Source organism: Malus domestica, chromosome 11 (assembly GCF_042453785.1).
Source record: "Malus domestica chromosome 11, GDT2T_hap1".
Taxonomy (NCBI): Eukaryota; Viridiplantae; Streptophyta; class Magnoliopsida; order Rosales; family Rosaceae; genus Malus; species Malus domestica.
Genome location: NC_091671.1, coordinates 30,244,079 through 30,265,238, shown reverse-complemented (window position 1 = coordinate 30,265,238; position 21,160 = coordinate 30,244,079). Strand labels below are relative to the sequence as shown.

Below are 21,160 nucleotides of genomic sequence, written 5' to 3'. Positions count from 1 at the left end.
CTACAAAATTCGAAGTCAACTAAGTATGATTACTAACAGTGGAACAATGGCAACCTCTCTTTTTAATTCTTTTTATATTTTTGGTCGAAGCCTCTTTTTTTTATTTTTTTAATAAATAACATTATTTATATTAAAAAAATAAAGGGTAGATTTAACTTTACAATGAACTAGGAACACCATCCTATCGTACTATTAAATGATTTATTAGTTTATTTTTAGATCATCAGGATTGATTGAGAAGACCTACGAGAATTCCGTTTAAGGCAATCATCTCAATTTGTAGGACTAGGATGTGATCGGATAATTGTAGAATTCAAAGCCTTCTGCAGAATTTGATTAATTCTCCCAACAATTAATACTGCTAAACATAAAAGAAAATGCCAATTTTCCACTTAGTGGAAAAATACTTTGTTGTTGTTGAACAATGATCTATTTATACACAGAAGCTATCCTGGCTGAAAAAATAATTCTGTTGTAAAACAAAAAAAAACCAAACAACTTGCATCCTCCGCCGCTGCTGCCATCCGAAGGACCTCCAGACTCCAACCAGTTGCCAGAAAGCAAGCCAAATCGAGCCCCCAAAGTGGAGAAAAAGAAGGCGTCAACAACCGCCAAAAGCACATCGAAGATCGGCACCACAAATCGTAGGAAGCTCGCAGGAAACAACCCACGAGCAACAGAGGCAACAAGGAAGTCAAGGGAAGAAGGTGGTGAGAACAACCGAGCATCGAAAAAATCCGAAGCTCTACACATCTCCCTCCTAAACGGGCGTTCACGGTGTGGATTAGTGGAAGCCGATCTAGAGGATAAGGGCACTGGAGGAGTGAGCCAAGTGGAAAGGGTAGGGTGTGGAGGGATGAAAACGAAGTAGGTGGAGGGAAAAGGAAAGGAAGAAAGGGGAGTTGAGGAAGGGAAACCAGAGGCAGCAGAGAGAAGAGGAGAAGGTCGAACCAGGTAGAGGACAAAACAAGCAGGACAAAAGTAAAGAAAAGGAAAACAAGAGGAGCAAGCGGCTACCACCAACCCTAGCCATAGCTAGGATCAGTGGCAGCGAGGAGGAGAACAGAAGCTGAAGAAGCACTCACACGCAGGCGGTGAGAAGAACTCTCACGAAGGAGAGAGACTCTTAACTAATTTTGAAACAACCAAACTGAAAGCGAATACGACAGGAGAAGGGGACATTTGTAGAGGATTAGGAACATGGCGACGGTGGAAATGATACTGCACTGCTGACCAAATGCATTGAACAATGGCCTGACCTAGTCCATAAATTTGAGGGAATGTACCAAAAAGCATGTTTTTGGGATGTGGATAGTGAAAACACGGTAGCATTCCCGGCCTCCTCAATTCAACCCCTTCCTTTATAGCATTTTGAAGGAGCTCGCACATGAAAAGAAGTACAGCCACAATTGTCAACAACATGCTAATTAATGCGTAGTGAGGACTTCTTGGGGAGGAAAACTGATCGAAAGCCGATGCCAGAATCTCGATGCCGCAGCCAGTGAGTAACAGGATCCACTGTGATGAAGTAACCTGCAGTACAAGTTCTAGTGAGTAATAGGATCCACATTAAGTTCTAATTGTTTCATTAAAACCTGGGGTAGGATTAGATATTTGATCTTTAGCTTAAATGTCAAAATAGTCTCCGTATTATAGCCATATGACCAATTTAGTTTCCGTGTTTTTGATTTGGCTAATTTAGTTCTCGTGTTTGTCTTCTTGAGCCAATTAAGAACATTTCATTCAATTTCTTTTAAAAATTGATAAGAAAAATTATATGCGATATAATTAGCCTTTATCTTTATATATATATATATATGTATATATATATATATATGTATATATATGTAAATGATTAAGGTTGTGACATAGAAAAATGATTAAGAGATAATACTTCCAAATTGAAATATGATTAAGGTTGTGACATAGAAAAGAGAGGGGACAATGTTAGGGCGGAGGTCCGGAAGTTTTGAGGAGAATAATTTTTTTTTTAATTTTTATTTAATATTATTTTTAAATCATTTAAAAATAAGTTTATAATAATTTATAAATATTTTACAGAAATTTGATGAAAATGTCCTTAATTGGCTAACTAAGATAAACACAAGAACTAAATTGCCCAAATTAAAAATACAGAGATTAAATTGATCCAATAACTAAAATACAAGGATGACTTTAACATTTAAGCCTCTATCTTATTCCCCCATGTCATCATGATTATTATAACTCATATTTTGTTGTTTTTAAACTCTTTAATGGCTCTTTTTGTTCCCATTGTGCCCCTATAATTAATTATTCCACCTTCTTGGTATGTCCACATTATTAGGAACTAATTTTGACTTTGATTATTTTATGCTTGATTTCTTCCATGATAGATTTTTCATATCATCATGCCTAAATTACAAGATGAAAAAAGTCAAGGTATCCTTTGAAGTTGCATCCTAAATGGCTGATGCTCATTTTGAATTTTAAAAAAAAAAATCAGAAACCATTTAATAGCAATATTTAGGGGTAATACAGGAAGACAAAACATAGTAAATTACATAAAGGAAATTAAATATGACGTGAAATATAAATGTTGATTTGGACAGGTGTCAAACAATTAAAATTAGTTTTTAATCTTATTTACTGTATTTATTTAAAAGTAATCATTTTTTAGGACTAAAAGTTTTCTATTTTTTTATTAGAAAACATAGTATCTTCCGATCCCATGGATAAAAACAAGCGGACAAAAGCTCAAGACCAATACTCGCTTCATATGGCGTTGCTCGTCAACGAGGCCCTGCAATCAAGAGTTGTAATCGCCCAAATTACTTCAAAGTTCATTTGATGATAAACGAATACGAGAAGAAAATATTTGTTTTAAGAGCTAAGAGTCTAAGACAAGGAAAGTTTGATCAAAGGATAAGTTAAAATTAATGGTGCGCACCTCTCGATCTGAAGCACTTTCAGAAAGCTCAGATTCGACATGCACAGTGACCACATGACGACACTTGTGGCAGTAGTACCTAGTTGGAATTGCTTCCTCCGTTGTATTTATCTCGTTCATCTCCCAACTACCTTTTGCTGCACAACCGGATATGGACTAGAATCATAAAGAAATAACTGTAACATAACGAAAAAAACAGCCAACCAACAGGCAACAGCCTTGCGTTTTTTAGAGCAACCGTACGCACGTTCCATAAATTGATGTGCAGCTTTGATAATCAAGGCTGCGATCCGCAACTTGAGCAAGGGCTGGGAAGGGAGAACCTGAGCAGCAAGTTCGTGATTGGCAGTGCCATTGGGCGTCACTACTCCTCCGACTTTGACATTGCTGTCGGTGGGCGTCACTACTCCGACGACGGCACCAACATTGCTGTCTTTCGGGTAACTTTTCCTCTGCATCTCCATCACCAAGGCCTCCTCCCGCTGTTGAGGCTATCAATTAATATGTTTATCCTTTATAAATCTGGTGATCTATCTATATATGAAATCTTTAAGGAAATGAATCCTATTTTTTAATAAAAATAAGAATTAGTTGTGGGATTCATACCACATCGATTTTTAACAATCCAAACTGTCTATTTTCCAAATTGCACCTCATAGATCATATATATCTATATTAAGCCAACACAAATGATGAATAGTATTTTTGGTGTCACTAAGCTTCAACAAAAATTTTGAACAAAAATGCTCCTAAAACAAAAAACTTCAAAGCCATATCAAAACAATGCAGGAATATTTTGTCATTTTAAAAATATTTTTTTAATAATTAATAATTTTTTATTTTTTTAATTAGTAACTCACAATAGGCTAGTCATAATATAATTCAATCAGCTCTTCATTCAATATTATTTTCTTTATTTTTAATCACGTTCAAAGCATTTTAAAAAATCTTTCGCACGCAGATAATAATGTGGATTTAGTCGTTCATTCAATATTATTTTTTCTACAGACACCGATTTTATTATGTGGATTCAGCTGCTTTAATTCTTCTATATGTAAAGCCAACACAAAAGATGAATAATATTTTTGGTGTCACCAAATTGGACAAAAATACCTCAAAGACAAAAAACTTCAAAAGCATTCCAAAATAATGCAGAGGTATTTTCGTCATTTAACAATGTTTTTTTTAATAATTAATAATTTGTATTTTTTTTAATTAGTATCTCACAATAATATGATTAAATTAGTTATTTATTCAATATTATTTTCTCTATTTTTAAACACATTTAAAACATCTTAAGAGGGATGTAATACCGATTATAAAAAAAGTATTTCACATACGATTAAATTAGTTGTCAAATACTTATTTTTTTTAACAAAAAAGAAATGAATGTGAGCTTACCTCAAAATAAATTGGATTGGAACGGTGCAGTTCTCCGAGCATTTTTCTGGTGGGTTTTCTGGTGGTTTATATTTTCCTTTTGGGGTTCTCTCTTATCTCACAAGAGGTGCAGTTCTCCGAGCATCTTTCTGGTGTCTTATTTATACTTTTTCTGGTTCCGTCCTTCCTTTTTCTGGTGGGTCCTTTACTTTCCGTCATTTTTCTGGTGGGTCCTTTACTGGGTGAACCCGGCCTTTTTCTGCCTTTTTCTGGTAGGTGGGTCCTTTAAGATCCTTCCTTTTTCTAACCCAAAACCCGGTGTTCCTAAAAGTTGTCTTTTAGGTTCTAAACCCCCTCCTGGGTGAACAAAAACCCGGTGTTCATTAACGGTGTTCATAAAAATAATTTTTTTTTCCTTTTTTGCGCCACAAACTATGTGGCTGGATTTAACTCCTATAATCATTTGTTTCTATTTGTTTATCATTTTTTTGTCCAAAAACTAATGTGTTTATCCACGGGGTAAAACAATTGGTGATTGTTTTGTTTATTATATATATATAATTGTTTTTCTGATGAACTCTCACTGACTGTTGCAACTTCTCTCTCTGAAAGTGGGTTTTCTTTTTTATGCATGTTATTATTTTATTTCTCTCTCACTGTTTCTTATATCTACCTGTCCATTATCCGTACTTGTTACATACAAGATTCTAAGAGCTTTCCCTTTAGTTAAGGTGTGGTTTTTCTAATTTTGCTCTTTCCTCCGTCAAGTTTGCTTCGATCATTTTAATTTTGAATTCTGTTGATAATTGCAAGTGTACAATATCGTCCAAGTAATATAGTGATAAATAGAGTGTCGTTCAAAACCCTTTACGCTAAATGGATAATTTCCCAATACTACAAAAATCATAACCAATATGTCTACTCAATTATGTAATTCATGGTAATTGTTATGAGAAACAGTCCACTAAACTCAACCTGTCAGTCACAATTTAGTTATTCACACAAATAATGGACAGTTATTTGATAACGATAAAGCACAATAACAATTACTCCACATGGAAAACAACCGAGATCAATATAAAATAACAAGAATTAGAAGTTCATGATGAGAGTACACCCTAGTCCTAGCAAAAGGACTGAAAAGCAAAGGTGTTACAGTTATCACTTCCATCGATTAATGAAAACCAATGCATGCCAATCACACTTCCAAAACTAAAGTTATGCCCTTATAAGTCAATGCATCACAATGGAAAGTATGTAGCCAACATCCCAAGCACTCGGGCTTAAAAACATCCACACTTTGGCGTGTGTACAAATTCGCTTCGACTCTAAGCCTCACTAGATATCACTCCATTTTCTCACAGAACCTAGGCTTTCTCTCTTAAACAAGCATATGTGATGAGTTTACGCAAAGGGAATCAATATATAATCACATATGATCAACATTGAAAAACAGCAATTTATGAAAATAGATCTCATGAAAGGAATCAAATACTAAGAACATAGGTATCAACCTTCACCAAATAAGCTAGACTTCCCTATAAATCCGTTAGGTCTTTGAAACGGTTGTAACGTAAGGCTAGGTATTTGGGCTAAGAAAGAAAGGATAAGGAAAAACATGAACTTGAGAAACACCAAAACTTCTTTGTATGTATGTAGGCTAGCACCCCTTTGAAATTTGATGCGATCCATGGCGTCCAGGACTCATGTTATAATGAATGGTACAATTTCTCTTCTTTTTCTTTTTCTTTTTCTCGACTCTTTTTTCACTTTTTTTCTTTTGTGGAAAACAACTACAAGAAATATTAATAAGACACATGGTACCTCGGTACACGCCACTATTTTGATGTAGTACTCAACCCTGATTTCTTTTGGTATCACCTTGGTATCTCTCAAGCTATATGGTATGGCTAATATAGGGTAGGAAATAGGCTAAGTGTTTGGCTTCAATGGGGTTAATGGAGCATACAAAAGGGTAGGAAATAGGCCTTTTAGTAGTGGAAAACACACATAGCCTAACATCGTTTTTATAGTTCCGTCTAACCCAATGACAAAAATACCCAACATATATTAAAGTTCTTTAGTACCCAATGCAAATTAATGTTAAAGAGATCATAAAGAAAGAAATTGAAAAGTGTTTTAAGAGTAGAAACAAATTAACCCTCTCAAGAAAAGCATAGGCTCAACAACTCACATGGGTAGTCTCCACTATTTCTCCACATCATCCAAACATGGACAATTTGTCCACCAAAGTACTTGAGACATGGCAAAATGAATGGTAAATCTCAATGATTCAACCAAAAACCTAGAAATTAAAATCGGAATTTCAAGAAATCCGGTGAGATTCAATGGAATCTTCAACCAAAGGACACCATGGATGAACTTCAGGTCATCAGGGAGGTAGCGGAGATGGATGGGCAAGGCTGCATGCCGTGCAGCACGGTGGCGACTAGGGTTGGGCACGGGTCGGGCTGGGCCCGATTTTGAAAAGACCAGATTGAACCTGGGCTTAAAAGAAAAAGGGCGGGCCGGGTCAGGTACAAGAAATTCTAATACAGGAACCGAACCTAACTCGGCCCGTTTGAAACGGGCTGGGTCCACGGGTCCCTTTTTTTTTTTCTTTTCCTCTTCTTCTTTAGCTCTCTCAAATTCTGATTGTTCCAGGAGATATCGGACCACCACGTTCTCCTACGTGAGACCGAGATCAATATCGGCGACCTCATCGTTTACCCAAAGCTTGATTTCCTGCAGTTCTTGTCGTTTCTGAGCCACAAGATCGGAATCTTGTCGAGGCAGTTCACTGTTTTCCTATCCTTGCCGGAGACCCACCAGCGAATCCCTATCACTGGCAAGGTCAACTTGAGCGCGATTTCCCACACTGGACCGTCGCCGTTACTCCGTTGCACCTATGCACCTTAAGACTGCTGCTGCCTGACCCGTGTGTGTTCAGATTTGACTGAGACCTTGACCAACCACCATCTCCTGCATGTCTTGAACCTCTGTTACTACTTGTTGTAGGGTCCTTATGAACCTCCCGCCCAGATTGTCATCGCATAGTGCGTGTTTGAAGCCTGTATTCCACACTCGTTGCTCCATTTCGCCGCATCTTTTCCGTTCAGCCTAGAACCTGCATAGACGAACACCGCGCCAGATGGATTGTGGGATTTAATCAAAAAATGGAGATTAAATCTCCACATATTGGATAGCAAATATGGTCCGGGCTGGGGGCTTGTTTTCTTAGCAATTTGGACCCGTCCCGCCCTGTTTTAGATTTATACAAATTAGACTCGCCCCGTACCTGCCTCGATCCGCTTGTACCCGCCCCTACCTACGGGTCCAAGACCCGTTTGACCACCCCTAGTGGCGACACCTTCTGGGTGTCGGGTTCAAGGTTTTGGGTTGGGAGCAGAAGCTCCAGCTGAGTTCTTGGCTCAGGGGCCCATCGGTAGGGGGGAGAGGGCACGGTTTGAATGAACCCTAGGTTTCCTTAATTGCAAAAAAAAAAAAAATATTTATTATTATTTTTCAATTGAATTCATATACAATTCAATTAAAAACATATTGAATTTGATGCAATTCATAACCAATATCAAATTCACATAATTCAACAATTATGATTATGGGGGCATAGACAATTTATGTAGAATCTAAAATTCATAAAACGTAAAGTTGGGTCATGCATCATGGTGAATGTTCATGCTACCAGGGCTGCAAAAATATCGAGTTAAAAACTGTTGTTTTGAAAGAACCTAATTGCGTAATGATATGGATGAACTGGTTTGATGTTGAAAAATTCTTCAATGTTAGATTCCTAAGCGCAATGGTAGGAACGTGTTGATAACGTGTTGTAGCCTATTTTTTTTGACAAGTTTTGGGTGGTCGGCGACAAGGAGAAGAGAGAGTGAGAGATATGTGTTATGCAGCAAACAATTTGAGATATGGTATCATATAACATTATGGTCGATTTGGACAAAGGAGAGGAATTAGACGATGATGGCTAAAAGTTGACACTCTTAAGATGCAGTAACATACTCTGCTTATATTTTCAATGCTGATGTTGTGATCAAGTGTGCAAAACTACGTTCTTCCTGATATAAACTTATAAAAACACTAACCTCTAAGCCCAACAGGCTAAACTAAACTTTAAAATGAGGGTAAATTACATTTTACTCTCTCAAGTTTGGATGTAATTGCAACCTTATACAACATCTTTAAGACATTTTAATCACATACATTTGCTTGTTATTTATTTCAATTTCATAGTTTTGTTAAAAAAACTGTTAACTTTTGCGTTAGGTGCCTACGTGGACATCGCGAATCCCGCAATATATGTGCCATGTGGATTAATTTAAAAGAAATTATAAAAAATCTCAATTAAAAAATAAAGTTAAAAATAAATTTATTTTAAAACTTAAATCCTTCTCTCCAACCCAGATTCTCCAGCCCCTTCGTCCGCGACTCCCATGGCCGCAAGCATTGGTGGAAGACACCCACATCGACATTGACCTCCACGAACCTATCACCACACCATTCATTACAGAGATAGAGGTCGAGGATTATGGCGAGCTCAGCGCATGTGGTGGATCAGCCATCGAGCAAAACAGATCTTGTGGAGCTGCCCGATTTACATCAGATACGGATTGATTGATCAGCCATTCATAGGTTCAGATCTAGTATCCTCCGTATTGTGTCTTGGCTGCTGGTGCAGCGGGAAAAAGAGAGAAGAAGGGACCAAAACCCAGTGCGATGAAAAGAAATCAAGCAGATCAAAACCCATTATAGATTTCGAGAAAACAAGAAAAACCCATGAATCAAAAAGCTTAGAGCAGTTCTACCCCTAACACAAATGAGCCAGCACCAGTGCATTTATCCACCTATTAAACAATGATCGACCCTAATAAACAATAATATGCCAAATGCATCGTTATCCCTAAAACTAAATAGCCTAATCAATTTTATTAAAATATTATTAATTTGTATTATAAAATAATAAAAATTAATAATTTGATTTTTAATTTCTAACTTTACAGTTTCTGAACTTCCCAAAAATGCTCATCCAATGAAGCAGACCAGAGCACGCCAACCCACCACCTATGCCGTTAATCCCCACTCCCTTCTATGATGAAACGACCCTTTTCCTCCCTTACCACCGCCAAAATTAACAAAAGCATTGAAAGACACGGCGAGAGCAGCTTGAGCGACGAAGTGGTGGAGGCTGGGGCCACCGGACTGGCTGGAGAGAGAAGCATTGGTGTTGGAATTCGAGAAGTTTCTAGAGATACTGCGGCCAAGACTCCTCCTTTGTGGCTGGGGCGGCAGCTTTTGGCGGTGGTGGTAGCATTGGAAACTGGACTTCTCCGATCCCTAATCGAGGAACCTCAGAATGAAGCGGCACGGCCTCTAGAGCTTGAGATGCAGAGCGCAGTGCGGCTGGTTCAGGATCGAGGACAGGGATGACGACAACGACGATGCCATAGGTGAGATTCTAGCACCTCATGCCTTTGGTTTCGGCTCCACCCTTGCCTCCGACGCCACGCTAGCGTCAGCATGACGTCATACAGGCCGGCCCAAGCCTATGTCGATTTTGGGCTGGCCTGGAGACCAGCTTGGGCTGGGCTGGAGTGGATAGCCTGGGTGCTGGCCTATCAGTTCCCCGGTGGAACTGCTCTTAAAGAGTCAAAGAAATGGGAAATTCTGCAGAAGGATGACTGACCTCTTTGACTTCAGTGGAACACTTCGAAGGGTCGGAGAACTATCTTTTCAGGCAGGCCGATTCACCCATCTTAGTGTTCTTGCTTTCTCTAGTAAAATCCCTCTACTTAGGGGTCGTTGAATATATGGCTAGAAATTTGAATTGTGAATTGGAATCCAAGAAATGCGGCTTATTGTGTCCATTCCATGTTTGGTTTTACACTTTTTACCCAAAAATGTGCAGAAAAAATGGAGCTTTTTAGAGAGAAAGAGGGCCTCTGGTTTTTTGTTTGCCTTTAATGTTTGGGTTTTTAGTTTGCTTGTTGATTTTCTTGGATGGAGAGTTGGAAGAAGACTAGGGATGGGAGTTGGTGGGGGTGGGGCCCACATTTTTTAATAAAAAGTTTAAATTATTTTACTACTTAATGAATTTTTTTTTAATTTTAGTTTTTTTAGTTTTTGGTGTTTTTTGGCTTATGGGACATCTATGTCAGCACAAAAATAAGTTTTAGATTTGTCACACTGGATTCTTTTTCAGGGATTTTAGGGATTCCGTGATCGTCATCGTTTATCGTATATCGTGCGGTCAGAAATCATTTCAAAATTTAAAATTTAAAGTTAAATATAAATAATACATAACGAAAATTGACATCACGATATACGATGAACGATCACGATTATCCGCACAAGGATCCTTTTCCTGTCACATCACCACTTAACAGTCAAGTTAACCAATGGACTAACGGTTGTATTATATTGAAATAAAATAGTAATAAATGTATGATATTGAAATGTTTTAAAGATATTATGTGAAGTTGCAATTGGACACAAATGTAAGGGGTACCCTTAAAATGATTTTGGTTCTGTTATAACATCTTGAGGATCTTGAGACCTACAAAAATGGGTAGATAAGGATTGGTATCGGTGCTTCACCAATGAATGGCATACATAATGATTTTCTTCACGATTTTGAGCACATACTGTATTGCTCAAGAGATGTGAAATAACCGAATATCATGTATATATTTTGTGGCGTTATTTACTTAGGACTAGAGTGGTACAAATGTAAAATATCAATAAGACCATTGATTTATGAATATAGAAATTCTTGGAAGAAGAAGAGTTATATATATTACGGAGTTACAGGGTCATTTTCTCATATACATACTTTACATTAAATGGGTGGGGGATTAAGGCTAAGCCCCACAATAGGCCAACAAAGAAATTGGGATAGAACTCACTATTCATGAATCGAACATAAGAGCTCTCACTAACAAGTGAAGATGAATACCACTAGATTGTAGTAACTTGTATTTCATAAAATCTCCACGGCGATCATCTCAATTTGTAGGACTAGGATGTGATCGGACAATTGTAGAATTCGAGCCTTCTACTTAACATTGACAAACTTGATAATTTATTGAACAATGATCTTCTATTTCTACAGAGAAGCTGTATACGAGCTTTCATAATAGTTGAAGGTGACAACTTCAAGGCATGTTTCCCTGCTAAGAAAAATTTCTGCTGGTCGATCGTATTCTCTAAGAATCATTTTCTATGTTCACTTGAATCTAGCCTTTGCTTAAGTACCATTCTGAAGGTTGTCATCAGCGGTGTACCTCCGATTCTTAACTAATTTTAAAACAACCAAACCGAAAAAGAATACGGCAGGCACAGGGGACAGTTTTATAGGATTAGTAGCGTGGCGATGGAGGAAATAATACTTCACTGCCGAGTAAATATGTTGAACAATGGCAAGACCTAATCCAAAAATTTCAGGGAAAGTACCAAAAAGGAAGTTATTTGGAGGTGGGTAGTAAAAACACCATAGCATTCCCCTTCTCCTCAGTACAACTCTTTCCCTTATACCATTGTGAAGGAGCTCTGAGATGCAAGCAAGTACAGCCACAATTGCCAACAGCATACCAATTATTGCATAGTGAGGCTTACGTGGGGAGGAAACCTGATCAAAAGCAGCAGACAAAATCTCGAGGCCAAGGTTAGCGAGTAACAGGATCCACTCTGAGGAAGTAGCCTGCAGAAGACGTTACACCAACTTCAATTAAGTTCTTATTTTTTATGAGAAAGCAGAGAAGCTTTTGCTAGATAAAAATCAGCTGACAGAATCTCTAGACTAATACCCTTATCTCGTGGCGTTGCTCGTCAACCTCATTATTTACATCTTGGGAACCAATGCCAAGTGTAACAAAACCACTGGGATTTGAATCGTAGATACCCTGCAATTATGAGTTGTAATCAACCAAGTTACTTCAAAGTTCATTTGAAATTATAAATGATAAACCAATACGAGCAGAAAAAGTTGTTCTAAGAGCTAAGACAAGGAAAGTTGGTCAAAGGACAAATTACAATGGTGCTCTCAACATCTGAACCACTTTCGGATGCCATGGCTACGTAGAGTAAGGCAACACCCTCACATGCTTGTATGAAGCCGCCTTGGCAGAAAGGGCATTTCATTTCGACATCCACGGTGACCACATGACGGCACCTGTAGCAGTAGTACCTAGTTGGAATTGCTTCCTCCGTTCTATTTACCTCGTTCATCTCCCAACTACCTTTTGCTGCACAACCGTATATGGACTAGAATCATAAAAAATAACTGTAACATAACGAAAAATATGGCCAACCAACAGGCAACGGCCTTGCGTTGTTTAGAGTAACCGCACACACCTTCCATAAATTGATATGCAGCTTTAAAAATCAAGGCTGCGATCCCCAACTTCAGAAAGCCCTGGAAGTTGAAATAGAATACGAAAAAAGAGTTGGTAACCATGCATATAGAAATTTGGCATAGGGGGAGGGGAAGGAAGGAGCTTGTGATTGGCAGTGTCAGTGGGCGTCACTACTCCTCGAACGACGACGCCAACACCAACACCATCACCAACATTGCTTTGTCCATCTCCATCACTAAGGTCTCCTTTTCTTCTTCCGCTGTTGATGCTGTCAATTATGGCCTTACAGTTTACAAAATTCTTTGGTATGTATTTATATGAGCGAGAAATGCACGAGAGCCCATGGCCTGTGAAAATAAGGAGAGAGTTGATGACATGTAAAAAGATAAAAGTGCAATCTGAGAAGAAATTCGCGAAATTAGAATGGAGAAATGCACTTAGTGCGACACTTGGTACTACAATTTAGTGGTATTCCTCTTTACTTGTAAGTGAACGGTCTTAAATTCGATTCTCGCTGAAGGTAAATTTGAACCCATTATTACTTGTCCATCGTGAGCCTTAACCCACCTCCTACCCTTAATGTAGATAATATCGTTTATTAAAAATTAAGAGTGCTACTAAACCCATCTCATTGTCTTATTTTCCCACCCACATTATAAATTCACCCACTATGAAATATTAAAAAAATTAACATGTTATTTCTACACCTACCATTATTCCTAAAATAACCTTTAATATAATATCTAAATTCTTTTTTGATTTAAAAAAAAATATTAAAAAGAAACAATCGACCTCTCGTACTCGCCATCGAAGAGAGCAAAACGGGAGGGGGACGAGGAGAAAGAAGCAGGGGAGAGACAGAGAAACGGGGGACTAACAAACTAAATGATCGGAGAGAGATGTGAGAAATAGGTCGGAGGTTGGATGTCCTTCTCCTAGTACTCTCCTTCGTGTGGGTGCATGTGTTGTTGGATCTGGTCATCTCCAGGTTGACCGACACGTAAGTCTCGGCCCCTCCCTCCCTCCTTTGCAATTCACAGTCTTAGTCCATTCCCAGAATCCCTAATTCCATGAGTTGAATTGTGGCTTTTTTTATTTTTTATTTTTTATATTTTTTATCAATGTTGTTGGAGATCTCCAACTTCCCTGATTCAATGTTGATGGAGACAGGGGATAGAGAAACAAGGTGGGGAGGGGAAAAGTTTGCTGGGCCAATTTTAGTTTTTATTTTTTATTCTTTTTATTATAACTATAAGAACATTATAATGAATTTATAAATAGGGGTCTAAAAGTCTTTTTAATAAGAGTAAATATGTCATTAAATTTTTTATAAAAAGGTGGGTGAAGAAATAAAACATTGGGGTGGGCTTAGTACCACTCAAAATTAAAAAAAAAAACAAACAAAAAAACAAAAACAATTAAGTTTTAATCATATAAAAACCATTAATTTTAGAATAATGCTAGGACAAACTTTCAACTAAATTATGTAAACTAAATAATGTGATTGTTAATGATTAAATTATTAATTTTTTTTTTGTTGAAGAAAGTACGATATTCATTGAACATTGAAGAAACGTACAAATTAGGAATAGGGTGTGTCTATCTCCTATTAATAATATATTATTTGATTGATAAATTTGATTTAAAATTTTGACCTCTTTAACATCATTCTTAATTTTATATATTATTTTTCAAAAGGTAGTAATCTTCGCCTTCTGGCAGCATAGTAGGTTGGGTATAGTCCAACGTTAGCAATGAATTTATTTTGGGCATCAACAAAATTCAAAGTCATCAGTGACAAAAATGAAGCATGTGTCCCACGGTAGCAATGAATTCCGATTCTACAATAATGATTGTGACAAGGTCTGTTCCCAGACCTATTATGCTAGTGGCCGCATGACGACACTTGTAACAGTCGTACCTAGTTGCAATTGCTTCCTCCGACCAATTTACCAAATGAAAACATTAATCAACATTTAAGTAATAATTCAATCATTAATAATTACATCGTATAATTTATAAAATTTGGTTTAAAAAGTTTGTTTCCCTAACATTACTCTTATCTTATTCATCTTTCAACCAATAGGCAATAGCCTTGCGCTTTTTTAAGTAACCAGAGAGGATAGAGATTGAAGGGAGAGAGAGAGGGGGAGGAAGAGAGAATATTATTCAAACCATCTATTAACAACTCCATATTATGTAGTATTAGATATTATGTAATCATTTTATATTAATTAATTAGTAAAAGGTTAAGTTTTATTCATTCATGAGTTTGGCTTTATATTATAGAGACAATGTACTATGGATGAGTTCATAAGACGATGGTATGGAAGCAATGTTCTAAAGGAGGTTAGGGCAAAGAGACTTGTATTTCATAGTCATTTAGTCCTTAAATAAAGTTTCTAGCCGTTTTGGAAAGTTAATTGGACATTGACCATTCAGAAAGGTCAGTGCATATCGCATTAAGGTTCGCATGGTCTCGTACCACGCATGTTGGACACATGATGAGTGTACAAGTGCTTGTCTGTTGGACAAGTTCAATCAACACTCATTGTCCAAAAAGCTTAAGCATGTGGATGCTTACCACATGTTAAACGTTGCAAAGGTTGTAGTATGCAAATAGTTCTTAGACCTAAGACATCATAGCTATCGTATATTGAACCTTGATTTCACCTTAAAGCCCTCAATGAGATTGTAAGGCCCAATAAATATTCCTTGTGTTTCTCTCAGTACACACAATGCATGTTGATCAGTTTTGTCCCTCGATGAAAAGAGAAAAAAACCAAGCCAAAACAATTTAGTGTCGGTCATTCTATATTGATCCAAGCGCAAAATATTGCTAGGATATTTAAATCAATTACTTCATCGTTTGTTGTTAGATTCATCAGTGTGGATGACGCTCAACACTTGAGAAACTTAGCATGATCAATCATGAAGAGGAAGATTGCAAACATAGGGATAATTCACTCATGCATCATGCACATTCAAGTAAGTTAATCTCTTCTATTTCTTTGTTTGTTGTTTTATCAATTACAACCAATCAGATATACAATTGGGATAACTTGTATGTTGTTTATAATTTATGTTGCGTATTTAATTATTCGAATCAAATTAATCCGACTAATATGTCCGAAAATGGTGCTTTTGCAAAATGTAAGTGAATATTGTATTTCATTAAGGTTTTAGTTTGGAAGTTGATATTACTTGTACCCCTATTTTTTGCAAATCATGTGAGTAGGGGCATCCGTCCCCAGTGAGGCTATGCTGGCTCCATCCCTATCCTCACTCCCACGTTCTCTTTCTCTCCCTCTCCTTCCTATTTAACAACAAAAACAAAAACAAAAAATGTTTACATACATAAAGTGTGTAGGTATATGCTAGTTTTTAATTATAATTGTCTTTCAATGATATTAAAGGGGATCCATATTAGACATTCAATTGTAGATGGCATTTTACCATAGTACTATGCGAACCAGACAAAGCAAGTTAATCAGCAAGAGCATTAACGACCTATCCCAAAATCAATAATAGAGAGATCACGACGGAAATTCATTAACTCACCACGAAGTTGAAGCACACGATTATGCGATGAAGAAGCACATCGTCCCTGGGGCGTCTTCCAAGCATCAGCAGCAGAAACTTTGTTCACGATAACAGACAACACATTGGGAGTGAGGGAACTGGCCAGCCACGACAAGACCAGTTGGTGGTGTTGAACATACGTTGGCGCTACAAGTAGCAAACATCGTTGGTGGGGGTACATTCGTTATAGGGAGGTGAACCGTTGACATCAACATTTCCGGAGGTGGAACACGACCCAGTTCGAAGTAGACCTACTAGAAAGTATGAAGGGACACTTTGATAATCATATTATACACTGGACGGATCAGTGGCATCATATTTTTTACACAAGTTTTAACACAAGTTATAGGCCATTAGATTTGTAGTCTTAATAGTTGAGATGTAATCTAATTAATTCTATTAATTTTCTTTATTAAATCCAAATTATTTAAACAAATTATTAAAGGAAACATTCCTCCCCTCTATTTCCTCATCACGTTTTCTCTCTCTCTCTCTCTCTCTCTCTCTCTCTCTCTCTCTATCTCTGCAGTGCAAACATTCATCAAATTCTTTCTTCCTAGATTAGAATATGACTTAAGAATAAACTCGAGATGAACTTTAAAAGAAAGAAAAGAGAAGAAACTTCACGTTCTGCATAAACCGCGAGGAATGAAATTTATATGGAATGGAATTCTTGTTTTGTGTTCAAAAAATTCCAAGGGATAAGAGATTCAAAAACATTTTATGGAGACGAAATTTAAAAACAAAACCAAAAACATGGAAAAGAGCATGGCCCTCAGAGGATGAATGGAGAAGAAACAGAAAGGGAAATATTTGTGTAGATTAGGTATAGGATGAATGATGAAGAAGGAGAACAGAGAAGAAAGAGTCAAAGAAGAAAGGGAGAAAATTAATGAAAAACAATTAATGAGATGGAGAGGAGAATTTATCATTTATAGCGAAAATTTAGCTCTTCAATTCATAAATGTCAATTTTTATAAAAACTTTCAAATCTACCCAAAACCTTACATTAATATACCAAAATACCCGCCGACTAAAAAACCACACACCAAAGAGAGGTGTATTTTCTGTTCGTTTTATTTTTTATTCTTTTTCAATTTAGAGTTCCATATTATAATTCGAAAATATAGAAAGAAATATGGCATCTGTTCTGATGGAATTGAGCCCATTTCAAATTCAATTCATAATTGACAAACTTACAACCAAGACCATGAAGAAAATTACACAAAAATACAATTTATGTATGTTTTTGTGTAAGTTTCAATTGGTATTTTGCAGAAATTTTCATGGAAATCGCCATTACACGTAGGGCTGGGTTCAATTTTTAGCCAAAACCGAAACCGAACCAAAATTTTGGTTCGGTTTGGTTCAATTTTTTTCGGTTTCGATTTTTTTTTTTGTTCGATTTCAGTCTGGTTCAATTTTTTCCATGAATTTTTTTTTAATCTGGAACAAATCTGCAACAATTGATTGAGGATACTGAAGATGCAGAAACTTCTGCATAAAATGAATACGAACTGGGACGATCGGCCATGGATCCGACATTATTGGGTGTCGGTGCGTCTTTCTTGTTGTGGATCTAAAAGCTCTCGCAAAGAAAAAAAACACATGCATGTGTTAATTCTTTGATTTTTCCATGAAAATAAACCCAATAGAACTAAATAGCAACCAGCCACCTATGCATATGCTGCCAAATTGGAAGATTATAATATGCAAAATCCCAACAAAATAATTAAAAGAAAACCCCATTTTACGTGGACATTAGTTGTGCACATAATAATTTATAAATACAAATCCAATATTTGTTGGTTTCATGGAATTTACAAAACCAATTATTAACCAGGGTTGTATTTTCAAAGGTTTCTGAAAAAACCGTGGGAAACAAATTAGGAGTTGCTGATACATATATGAACAAATGAGAAATCATTGATTAATCATATAGTCTATTAATTTAGTAAATCACAATATAAAATTATAAATCATATTTGTTTCGATTCGAAAATTACCTATGAGAGATCGGAAAACCCGGATTAGAATCTTCCAATTTGGAGGGGGTTCCGATTTGAAAGGGGCGAGGGAAAATCATGGTTTGGTAGAAGGGAAAATCATGGTTTGGAAGAAGAGGAGGAGGACAGGAGAAGACTGGAGACTGGAGACTGGAGAGAGAGTGATTTGGAGGAAGAGAGGAAGGAGAGAGGGAGAGAAATGGAGACTGAGGAAGCAGCAAAGGCAGAGAGGAAGCAGCGGAGGGGAGAGAGAGAGTGAATGTTTGAGATCTGAAATGGGAAATGGGATGGGAGTGAGACGGCTAAGGTTTGTAAAGTTAAGAAATTTTGTAAAGCATTAAATTTAAGAAACCTATAAATAACTTACTGGTGCAATTATAACAATTCAAAGCCTACAGTCAAGTTAGCTTGTAGCAATTAACCCCAACTTGCAGGGAAGGGGTTCAAACCTTGATGCCAACATGTTTTTAGTATTTATATATGATTTTTTTTTCGGTTTGGTTTGGTCCGGTTTGGTTTCAGGACCTCAAAAATCGAAACCGAACCAGCCAAATTCGATTCGGTTCGGTTTGGTAGTTTGGGTTCGGTTTTTTTCGGCTTCGGTTCGGTTTGGTTTTTGGTTTTTTTCGGTTTTCGGTTTTTTGAACCCATCCCTAATTACACGTTCTCATGGCATTCTGCATATTTGTTGGATCCCCGAAATTAGATTAGCTATTTAATTAAGAGATGGATATTGAGCATGAAAGGCATGCCCAGTCCAGCAATTATAACGTGTTTGGATTCTTTTGATTTAATGGTCGTTTCCATGGCTCCCATCTGTTCTAATAATATAATTTGAACTCTATATTTGTGGTAGAGTTCTTCAAATTTTATACTTAGGGTAGATAAGTAGAATGCATTTCCATGTTCGCAATGGTGCAGCTGGCGTACTTTCATGGTGTCTTCCTTGTTCAACCATGGTTGTAACTAATATACATGTGTGTCCAGTTGACCACTCCCAAAATCTCATCAACAATGACACAAGATTTGAAAGCATTTTTATGTAATTAGGTGTAGATTTTAAGGGCAATTAGGTCTATTCAAGTGGAGTTTTGGCTATATTTGAAATATTTTATAATTTGTATGTTAAATTTTGGCTATATACGATAAATTCTTGATGGAGAGAGAATATAAAATCTAATTAAAAGGCTTTTGATGGTATTACGGTCTAGTGATAACCCTCTTTCAAGTGAAATATCTTAGGTTCAATTCTTGCCAAAGATGAATTTGAACCACATTGTTGATAGCTCATTGCAAGGATAAGCCCACCCTCTTTCTTTTTGTTCAAAAAAAAAAAACTTCAAAATTTCATTCCTAATTTATAATTTGTTGCTGCACAAAACCAGAGGTCTTGGAACAACGTAAATCCGACCGTGAATCTGCAAGAAATGTAAATAACACAATATGTATCGTGGTTCACCCCAAGGTTTGGGCTACATCCACACTAATATTGTATTTCTGAGGGAGAGAGAGAGCTTGAGGGGGTGAGGAGCCTTAGGAATTGGCCTTTTTCAATTGCGAGGGTGAGGGGTCCTTTTATAGAATAAGAACTCCTCAATTATTACATATTTGCCCATTCCTTTATTACATAATTACATTTAAGTCCCCCGAGTATTTATACGAGGTCTAAATACTAGGCCCTAAATATAGTATAAACAGTAGTCCCCCAAGTCTTCAGTCACGAAAGCCTTTTGGCTGGAGACTTGAAATTCAGTCCATGTGTGGGCCAAAGTAACTAGATGTTGTCTTGAACTGATGCTCGATATGAGGCGGTGCTTAATCTGAAATGATGCTCAACTAGAACTAGCACACGCTGCGAGGCTGCTCGGCTCGGGGCTTATGTTGCCTTGGTTGGCTCGGCTTGTGGTGTTTGAAGGTAAGGGAGTCCCTTTTATAGAATAAGGGCTCACTCCTCAATACATAAGTGATGGGCTAAGTCCCCCAAGTATTTTTCATGAGTGCTCTCTAATGAAAGTGAGGGAGTCCATTTTATAGAATAAGGGTTCGCTCCTCAGTACATATATAATGGGCTAAGTCCCCCAAGTATTTTCATGAAGCCTAGTTGAGGCCCAATATATAGTACATAATGTAGTCCCCCAAGTCTTCGGTCAATAGAGTCTGTTGGCTGGAGACTTCAAATTGAATCCATGTATGGGCCGAAGTGGAGGTTGTTCAGAGGCGGTATTTGTATACCCTGCACTGAAGCTTTGTAGGTGAAGCTTTGTAAGTGAAGCTTTGAAGCTAGAGCTTTGTAAATGAAGCTTTCAAAGCTGGAGCTTTTGTAAATGAAGCTTTTGAAGCTGATTGACATGAATGATGCTCATGAATGTTTATGTTGATTGACATGAGTGATGCTCATGGATGTTGTCATGAGTGATGCTCATGAATGTTAACATGAGTGATGCTCATGAATATTGACATGAATGATGGTCATGAATGTTTATGTATGATTGTCATGAGTGATGCTCATGAATGTTTATGTATGAATGATATGAGTAATGCTCATGTATAATTTGGAGTACTGGGCGTACTTTTGATCACCTGGTTGGTAGCATGAAAGAGAGTACGGGTTGTACATTTCATCACCTGGTTGATGGCATGAATGACTAGTTGCCAAATGATATTAGAGTACGGGTTGTACATTTCATCACCTAGTTGGTGGTAATTGCGGTGGGTTCCCGAATAATTTTGGAGTACTGGGCGTACTTTTGATCACCTGGTTGGTGCTAATAGCGCCAGGTTGCCGAATAATTTTGGAGTACTAGGCGTACTTTTAGTCACCTGGTTGGTGCTATTTTGGGCTTATGGGTCTTCGCTCTCCACACAACATTACAACCTATTTA

The 21,160-nt window shown here is 37.2% G+C and overlaps 1 protein-coding gene and 2 long non-coding RNA genes across 3 annotated transcripts in view; 1 reads left to right on the top strand and 2 right to left on the bottom strand.

Annotated features, from left to right (window-relative positions):
* The window catches only part of LOC139189736 (uncharacterized), a 48,067-nt gene that overhangs the window by 601 nt on the left and 26,306 nt on the right, over window positions 1–21,160 (top strand). The gene's annotated exons all lie outside the window — the stretch shown is intronic.
* LOC103448406 (uncharacterized) lies at window positions 305–4,362 on the bottom strand. Its single transcript, XM_070808903.1, has 5 exons — window positions 4,331–4,362; window positions 3,177–3,411; window positions 2,930–3,066; window positions 2,750–2,782; window positions 305–1,533 (listed from the first exon to the last, which is right to left on the bottom strand). Exons 2-5 carry the CDS (start codon window positions 3,391–3,393, stop codon window positions 1,108–1,110), a joined length of 813 nt encoding a protein of 270 aa, XP_070665004.1. The 5' UTR covers window positions 3,394–3,411; window positions 4,331–4,362; the 3' UTR covers window positions 305–1,107.
* On the bottom strand, window positions 11,067–12,954 carry LOC139189737 (uncharacterized). The gene is made up of 3 exons (XR_011573610.1): window positions 12,689–12,954; window positions 12,142–12,579; window positions 11,067–12,035 (listed from the first exon to the last, which is right to left on the bottom strand). It is a non-coding gene; the product is annotated as an uncharacterized lncRNA (long non-coding RNA).